Below are 9167 nucleotides of genomic sequence, written 5' to 3' on the forward strand. Positions count from 1 at the left end.
TGTGGGATATTTTGAAAAAAAAAAAAAAACGGTACATGAAAAGGGTGGATTTAATGGCGATCATAGAAACAGGATGAAAAGGATAAAGATCAGAGAGAGTAATATTAGAAGGAGCACAAAGGGAGGCAGAAATGAAAATGTGCGAAATGGGAAAAAATGTGAATTAAAAAATAAAAAGTAACATGAATAAAAAAAAAGGATGCTCAAAAAAGATGAGCAAAAACATGAAGTGAAGTTAAAAGGGATTGGAATATTCTTGGCAGCACCCTGGAGGATTTTCAAGTCATTGCATCTTCTGAGGTGATGGGAGGATGATGGTAGATGAAGGCAAAGCAATAAAACAGCCTCTCCTCTGCTGCAGATTGTCGCCAGCATCCATCAGATGTATCACGTCCAAGGCCGAGTGAAATCCATGCAACATTTCATACAACATATGAACTCTGAGTTCAGGTGAATTTAAAAGCCTCGTCTGGGCTCTGGCAATATGAAACTGCAGGTTTCATCATCTACTTCACTTATTGCCATAAAATTGAGGACATTCACGTTGATCAGACCATAAATTCTAATTATTTTTTGGAATGATCATCTGACTCTTAAAAAAAAAAAAAATCTATTTCATGTCACAACCTCCACAAAGGGAGTTCCATCTACTCAACAGTCACAAGCAGCCGCACATGTTCTGGGAAAATTATTAATTTGTCCGATCTGTGCTGGTGTTGTCTGACAATTAAATGTTAACTGGAAAAGAACGCTTCTCAGGTTACAGTGACGCTCGAGCACTCTTACTAGTCAGCTCCAATTTCTCCAATCTGTCAGCCCAGTAAATTCTTGTAAGATTATTGCTTAAATGCTCAGGTTTATATATACTGGTGAGTCACAGTGTGTACTATTGTGTACTTGCCTCATTATTTTGTACATGACTGTATGTATGTCCAGTAAATCAGAGTAATTTAACTGTCGGGTTTACTTACACATCAGGCAGTACGTTGTGTTGTCATCCATAAGATGACATTAACACAACCTTTAAGCTGACTTGCTGGTTTCTCCAACAAGCAAACAAGAGAACAAGATTGACTGAGCTACATCTGGTTAAATTATTAGTCTTTTATTTATTCTTTTTTTGTGTGTGTCCCGGCTCATATATATATATATATATACACACACTACTTATGTCCGTGTCTGTTGTACACTTCTTCTTCATCTTTGTCTTTGCACTGGGCAGAATTGTGTTCTTTCATTCTTTATTGTATAGGACTTCCTTTTGTGTCAAGTCACCTTATATGAAGTAAATACATCACATTTCCACTCCAGTGAATTCTACAGCACAGAGAAAATTGTAGACTACGAGTCCTCGCACTTCTGACCTGACGTTCTACAGAATTTCACTGATATACTTTCTGAGCACTGTAGCCTCATAGCAAGATGCAAACAAATTGTTTGGCTGTCATCCTCCCTGGTCTGTGGTCTGTCCCTCTTGGTACCTTGGTTCCTGTCTCTGGGAAACATGTGTTGACGCTCAACTGTCCGGAAGCACAAATGGTTATTTGTCTCTGTATGTCAGTCCTGTGATAGACTGCTCAGCTGTTATGGATGAACGCAGTCTGACTGTTTTAAGACAGAATGAAGCATTCTCAGGATTTTTTGTGTTGTACATTGTGATGACTTGTGTCGTCAGAGAGAGGTTGCTTTTTTGATTCACCATCTGTCTCTCAACTCTCTTTTTTATTGCAATAATCGTCTATCATCTTTCATCATCTAGTTTTGTGGTTTTTGGAATCACTGGGGTTTAGGATTTGAAAACGTTTTACTATGGCACCTCTTAATTTTTTATGCAGTGAATATCGTTTAAGACTAAAATATGGTTTTCAGGGAATTTAAAAAATCTACACGCATTAGCTAAATAAATATAATTCATCTGAACAAATGACTGGTGCTCTGTGATGAGGCAAATGTGTAAGAACCATTATTTATAAATGGCAGTTGGATACTGAAAAGACCAAGAGAGGCAACACAGAGCAGAAAAGCCAGATAATAACCAACCATATGCAGCTGTGGAGAAAAAGCAGAGCACATCTGGAACCTGCTGTTCCTGTTGTTGAGATTTCCTCATACAGCAAATGTCATTGCTTCCAGTAATGGCAAGAAGGGGAGGGAACAGTTTTTTCTCAGAAGATTTCAAATTTTCAGATGTTTGACATAAATATGCGTACAGATGGGAAACACAGATGACTCTCGTAGAGTTTTCTTATTATAAATGCTTGATTCTTGCATTCTAACTCCTATTTAAATTAATAAATATGATTTGAATATTGAAATATTGCATGTGTATGCCATGGAAGATGCAAGTAAACCAGCACTAATATACATTTACGCAACATTTCCATGTGACAGGCCGGAAACATAGCAGCTACTGAGACAGCTCACTTTCACATCTGCAGGAAAGCCTCTGCAGACTTTGTAGTGAAGAGGAAAGCCTTTGGGCTTTAATATGTGGTACACACCAATACTTGAAACAAGGTCACTGTGTATTCATTATATGTCTGTCTACAGTATTTTTTTTTTGTTATTACTAATATTTGACTTAATTTATTAAAATTTTAAAATTGAAATCTTCAGTATATATTTAATTGGTCATTGTCTACATTTCTTAATACTCATTCCTTGTCTTGATGAAAAACACACCATATTTTTCATATATAGTTTATTTCTTTCTGCTATAAATATTTTCACATTTTCACGTTGTCAGCCTGAAATGAATTAAATCAGGTGGATTGTCTTCAGTTCAAACTTCACTGAATAAAATAAAATAAAACTACATTTTATTTTCTTCCTTCTGTCGCCATCTTGTGGAAAAGCGCCTGAAGGTCAGCTGCTTCCTGATTGGTTGAATTTGCGATGTGCTTGTCTCTGATTGGCCATCAGAATTTTACACCTTCCAGAAAAGTCTTCCGTGTAGAAACATTCACAGCTCATCGTGACTCCTTCAGCCGAAAAGTATATTGTTTCTTATTTATTAGACCTCTTGAACCTCTAAAACATTCTCCATAAGTCATCTTTTAGAACGAAACACAGAACGATAAACGTCTTTGTCTGATTTTCGGAAACGGGGAGATAAACGTCGGTTATATTGTTGTTTCCGTCCGGATGACACTAAAGAAAGGACGAGCTCGATTTATGGAGTTTAGAGGAACATTTTTGTTGTGAGAGTTTCTCTCCGCGGCTGTTTAAACAAAAAAATGAGGAGCTTTGAAGGATTTCTGAGCACCACATTTGCCTTCTTGGTGCTCCGGTTGTGTTCGGTCACTTGTGATATAACTGACGGAAACGCGGAGCATCTGAAGCGGGAGCACTCGCTGATGAAGCCGTACCAAGGTGAGTTGCTCCGGCTAGCTTGTTAGCTAACCTGCCGTTCATCCCCCAGCTCCTTCTCTGCGATTTTCGCCAAATCGGCCAAATTTAGCATCATTTCTTTTAATGAAGCTCATGTCACTGGTCATCAGTAGGAACTGATGTGGTTATAAAGTGTAATATCAGTGTTTAAACGGTAGCATAATCACTCTGGGCTGTGTCACGCTAAAAGTTACCAACTCGCCCGTTTAGCAGAAACTTTTGGTTTAAATGTTGTAACATTCCTAATAATAATAATAATAATAATAATAAACAACGCGTGGACAGTCCAGATTCATTTACAAGTAATTCTTATATTTTACAAACGGTCACTTCACCCCTTGTGTCTACAGCTTCTAAGACCTTAAGAGATTAAGAACAAAAATTAAATGTAATTCGAAGTAATGGGCTGAATCTGAGGCCAAGCAGCAGAGGAAGGATCCATTTCCAGGAAAAACTGTTCGTCCAGTTTCGAGAATCGAGGTTAAATTGGATATCTTAACAAAGCAAAGGTGTTTGTGAAATCCTCCACATGCAGATCAACTTCCTAGGTGTGTACTGTATAGTGCATATTCAAATAGTTTTCTTTTTCCTTAAACGCTGAACAAATATTTGCAGAGCAGCCTCAGGAAATGTTTGGCAATCATCTTGAATGGTTTACAGGGTGGGTATACTTGCTCATATTGAGCATTAGAAATGTAGAAAAGCAGTTTGGTGTGGGGAACAGTAGAATCCTGTCAGGCACTGTTGGGTTTGTCTTGCAGGTGTTGGCAGCAACCCGAGCAGTCAGTGGGACTTCTGGGGAAGCACATTGGTAACAAGCTCATATGTCCGACTCACTCCCGATGAGAGGAGCAAGCAGGGGTCCATCTGGAATACTGTGGTGAGGATAGGTGACCATAGTCTCCAGCCTAAAGCATCATTGTTGTTTCCCAAGTGTGTGCTTCATCCAGCTTTACGTTTGGAGCACATGTTCTCCGTCAGGTTCATCTGAAGCCATGTCCTTTCAGCTTGGCTCATGTCATAGAAATCCGTGTTATTGACCTTTTCTCATATTCTTTTGTCATTTGTGCTTTTCTAACTCTTATGAAGCTGCCAAACAAAGTAAATACTTGTCCTATTTCTGGTCCACAGCCTTGTTATCTGAAGGACTGGGAGATGCATGTGCAGTTTAAAATTCACGGGTCGGGCAAAAAGAATCTCCATGGCGATGGCATCGCTCTCTGGTACACAAAGGACAAACTGCACCCAGGTAATGATGTACTTTCAGTCTTGCAGGTCTTCGGTGCTGCCAATGTGGAAGAAGTTCACTGCGTGAGATCTTACTTCATACCTCGATTGCTTGAGTAATACAGTGTTGAAGTTTCTCAGTCAGCTTTCATCCACGGCTGCTCTCACCTCCTGGACCTGCATCACAATAAAAGCCCACCACTTATGAATTGGTTGAGAACTTCCACATGATAGGCTAAACTTAAGCAACTTGTAGCAGGAAACTGTGAGGCTGCTTTAAGACAGATGAAAGGAGGCAAATCCAAATTAATTTCAGCAATATATTTTTATAAAAGTACTAAAAGCTTAATATAGTAGGTTTGCTTTTCGGCAGGTTTGTCAGAAGTCAGTTTTTTTCTCCAGCCGAGAACATAATGTTAAAATTTTATTTTTGATAAATTGCTAAGTACAGCTAAACGACATAACAATGCCTCTGATATTGTCATGAAATCACAATTCAAAATGCAATTTTTAAATACTGTTGCCTATAATTCCTGTGATTTTAAGCACTGAAAAGGGATTTAAAATAAGTTTAACACACTCATGTTAGACTGTGTTAATCCTGACGTGCTTTTGTCCCAGTTTTAGTAAGTCCTAATAAACAGTCATCATTATCATTCCATCTGGAGGCTGCTTTTCATTATGTCCACTTGTTAGTGTCCATCATCTAAGCTTGCCCTCATTACTACCGACCACAGAAAACTGTCACAAACTCCCTGCTCATGTCTCACTCCATCTTTGCCTCCATCCTAGGCCCTGTGTTTGGAAACCAAGATCAGTTTCTTGGCCTGGCTATTTTTTTGGATACCTTCCGCAATGACCTCCATGGAATGGATGTAAGTGTGCAGTGCGTGTGTGCGTACGTGTCGCTCATGGTGATTGACCAGCTTGTTTCTTTGCAGGGCCTGTGTTTTCCAACAATGCTCTCTTCCACGGGCTGGCAGTTTTTATAGATACTTACTCTAACGATGATGCAACGGATGTGAGTGGTTGCTCAGGTTTTACTTGTCAGCATGCCGTCTTGGTGTGGATTTAGTTTTTTTTTTTCTTGAAATTGGCATGCTGTCAAACCTTCAAGCATGTTCACAGTGGAAAATTCACAGATTTTATTTTGCCATAGTTTCACATTTGTCGTGCAGAATCAAAGTAAATGAATGAATGAATAAATATACATCACACAACCTACTGAGCATGGTGGTTCTCTGGCAGAACTGTGCAGTCTTTAGAGAGAGCTTGTTTTGTGACAGATGCTACTTTCACATTGCAGCTGCAGCAGTAGAGTCAGCTGCATTTTATAGTGTGTAAACAGCTATAATGTGAACCTCATTGCTCTGTGGTTCTCCTGCTACCTGAGGCGCTCAGCTTATGGTTGACTGCCCAAATTCTGTCATTCATTAACAGTGTGAACACCTCAAAATATTTAGGAGTTTGGATATGAACAATATGATGTTTGGATAACAACAAGTTCATTTCAGCTATAAACCATCATATCAGAGTCATCATATCAGAGCTGGTCAATGTTGCCTGCTAATGGTCAAAAATCTGCACTGAAAAATAAGTTCAGTTTTGTTTAGTGAGTATATTCAGAAGTGTTACCAACATCTTGGCAACAGTTGGGAATATTTTGGGCTGCACTCAATTTAATCCAAATATAATCAAAATAGCATCACTGTCAAGTCCAAAGAATTTGCAGGTGCTGAATTTTTTCTTTAAACATTAACTCTATTGTGGACTTTTTATTTCATGTATTCATTTGTCTACCATCTTCATGTAAGAATATGTGTTTACCACCAGCTTTTGAGATTTATTTATCAAGTCTTTGTTGTCCTGTCACCAGCGCTCCTTCCCATTTATTTCCGCCATGGTGAACAATGGCTCAGTGAGTTATGACCATGGCAAGGATGGACGATCATCAGAGCTGGGAGGCTGCTCGGTTGAGATCAGGAACAGAGAGCATGACACCTACCTCGCCATCCGCTACTCCAAAGGAAGACTCACTGTACGTGAAGAGCCTTCTTTTCTGCTTATTTATTATAGTTGGGCGTTTCTTAGGGGTAGTTTAGTTCAAACACCTTTCTCTGAAAACCTTTCCTTTTTTTAATCATCTTTTATCATTTCACATTTTGCATTAGTGTATTACATCATAAACATCCCGTTAATGTCCTGCAGGTGATGGTTGATGTGGATGACAAGAATGAATGGAAGGAGTGCATTGACATTGGAGGTGTGCGTCTTCCCACTGGTTATTTCTTTGGTGCCTCAGCAGCTACAGGAGATCTGTCCGGTAGGTCAGAAAAACTGCACACCAATAAAAAACAAAAATAAAGTCAGCGAGTCAAGTCAGTCGTGTTTTTTTTTTTCTGTTTTAAATGTTATATGACAGACTTACTAACCGCTTAAGCTCGTATATTATGTTCCAGATAACCATGATATCATCTCCATGAAGCTCTACCAGCTGATGGTTGAACACACCCCTGAGGAGGAGAACCTGGACTGGACCAAGATTGAGCCCAGTGTCAGCCTCCTCAAGTCCCCTAAAGGTAGAATAATGTTACAGGGAATTTAATCTAGAATCTGATTTCTTTCATATCTGTATGTAAATCACATGTGTTCTTTGCAAACTGCACACATATTTCACCTTTTTTAATGTTGCACTGCCACCAGTTAGCTTGCGAATGCTCAGTCTTTGGTTTTCTCTGTTCAAGCATCTGAATCCGGAAATAAAGATAGCCAAGTCCAATATAGCGACAAAAATAGCAAGTGGTGAGCTGATGATAAGGCCGCCGTTCATGCACTTTGAGTTACATATTCACAATTTTGATTTTGAATGATCTTTAAAGGAAAAATCCACTTTAAACAGTCACTCATTCTTATGGACCTGATAGTTTATAGAGTCAGAGTAATTTTTTTAATCATACTTGTCAGTTCATGTTAATGTCAAGCTTCCTTGACAAAAAAGGGGGAAGATTTAGAATGACGACGCAGATATCTGGCCTAGAACCTGAACTGAATATCACCTGTCTTCTCCCTCCACAGACAATGTTGACGATCCTACCGGGAACTTCCGTGGCACCCCGCTCACAGGCTGGAAGGTCTTCCTCCTTCTGCTGTGCGCCTTGCTGGGAATAGTCGTGTGTGCTGTGGTGGGAGCTGTAGTTTTCCAGAAGAGACAGGAGAGGAACAAGAGGTTTTACTGAGGAGAGAGGCCAGAGAACGGCCTCATCAGAGAGGTGTTCCTTTCGGGATGAACTGTTTCCAAATGACGGATTGAGCACATTCAATGTGAAATTTTTTTCTAAAGATTGTACAAATGTTTATATCTTTGAAGCACTGCATTTGGGGGGCGGGTGAATTTTGGTAATTTGTGATGGTGCAGAAGGTGCAGAACTGGTGGCTATGATTATGAGTGACCCTGATCAATGCTGTTTTCCATGAGGTTGTGTTAATTCATTTCAGGGTTATAATAAGTTTACTGTCACAACCTTTTGCACTTTGTTGCAGACTCTTTAAAGATTGTGTACACACCTGCCTTCAGTGAATCAGGTCTATGACTCTTTCCAGTTTTTCTCTGCTTAAAGTGTGGTGCTGCAAAAGGTTGGACAAATGGTAATTTAGGTTTTCCTTTTTAGTCCTACAGGTTGTTTATCTGATTATTTACTGGAAGAAGAAAAGAGGATTGACAAAAAATATATATATATTTCATGGTGATGAATAGCTGCTGTTAGTCCTCCCAGTATGAAGAAACAAACTCTGACATTTAGAAAATCCAACTTTGCTCATTGAAATGTTCCAATTTTAAAGTAATTTAGAATTATTCGGATTTATGGGAAACTTAATCTCCTTTTCCTCTAGGAGGGTTGTGCAAAAGGTATTTAATCAGTAACCACTGTATGTACACCAGAGTACCTTGTGATGATTGATTTGAATTTGCAGGATAAATATCAAGGAGTTCCCCTGTCGGCACTGTGATGCCCTTGTGTTGTGTTGATGAAGTGTGCTTGTTTGGGTTTTGTTTAGTTTTTTCTTTTTATCAGCAGAAGGCACTCTTCTGCTTGCTCAGCTTTCTTTACTGTCTCTGTTCATGCTACACAATTACGTCTTCTGTTACAATCTTCAGATTGATGATGTGAAAGACCACAACTCCTCTTCAGGTATCTCTTTGCTCATTCGGATTTTGTTTACCTGTTTGTTCTAGAAAATGCCATAAAATTACCAATTAAAAAAAAAAAAAAAAACCCAGAAAACAGGAACCAGATCATTCTGGTTCCCCAGGTTTGGTAGAAGAAGAGCAAATTCTTTAAACTAACAACCTCACTAGGAATATCCCCCCCGCCCCCGCAGCATTCTTGAGTTTGTATTTAGATTGTGAACTGTTGATATTTAAGTCTTTGTTTTCAGTTAACAATGCTAAAGGTTAAAATCAGTTCCTCACTAAAAATAATTTTAGGATTATTCATGGTTACATAAAACGTGTGTGATTTAATGAGTACAGCATGAAGCTGTGTGGGATT

General features: G+C 39.0%; 1 protein-coding gene across 2 annotated transcripts; it reads left to right on the forward strand.

Moving 5' to 3' along the window:
* Positions 1–2972: 2972 nt before the first annotated feature.
* On the forward strand, positions 2973–8927 carry lman2 (lectin, mannose-binding 2). 2 transcript variants are annotated; one of them, XM_029512249.1, is made up of 8 exons: positions 2973–3372; positions 4152–4270; positions 4522–4639; positions 5410–5492; positions 6494–6655; positions 6826–6940; positions 7077–7211; positions 7729–8927. In XM_029512249.1, exons 1-8 carry the CDS (start codon positions 3237–3239, stop codon positions 7851–7853), a joined length of 993 nt encoding a protein of 330 aa, XP_029368109.1. In that variant the 5' UTR covers positions 2973–3236; the 3' UTR covers positions 7854–8927. The 2 variants fall into 2 exon arrangements, with proteins under 2 accessions (XP_029368109.1, XP_029368108.1); XM_029512248.1 differs by having other exon boundaries at positions 7077–7196; positions 7693–8927.
* The last annotated feature ends 240 nt before the right edge of the window (positions 8928–9167 follow it).

Source organism: Echeneis naucrates, chromosome 10 (assembly GCF_900963305.1).
Source record: "Echeneis naucrates chromosome 10, fEcheNa1.1, whole genome shotgun sequence".
Taxonomy (NCBI): Eukaryota; Metazoa; Chordata; class Actinopteri; order Carangiformes; family Echeneidae; genus Echeneis; species Echeneis naucrates.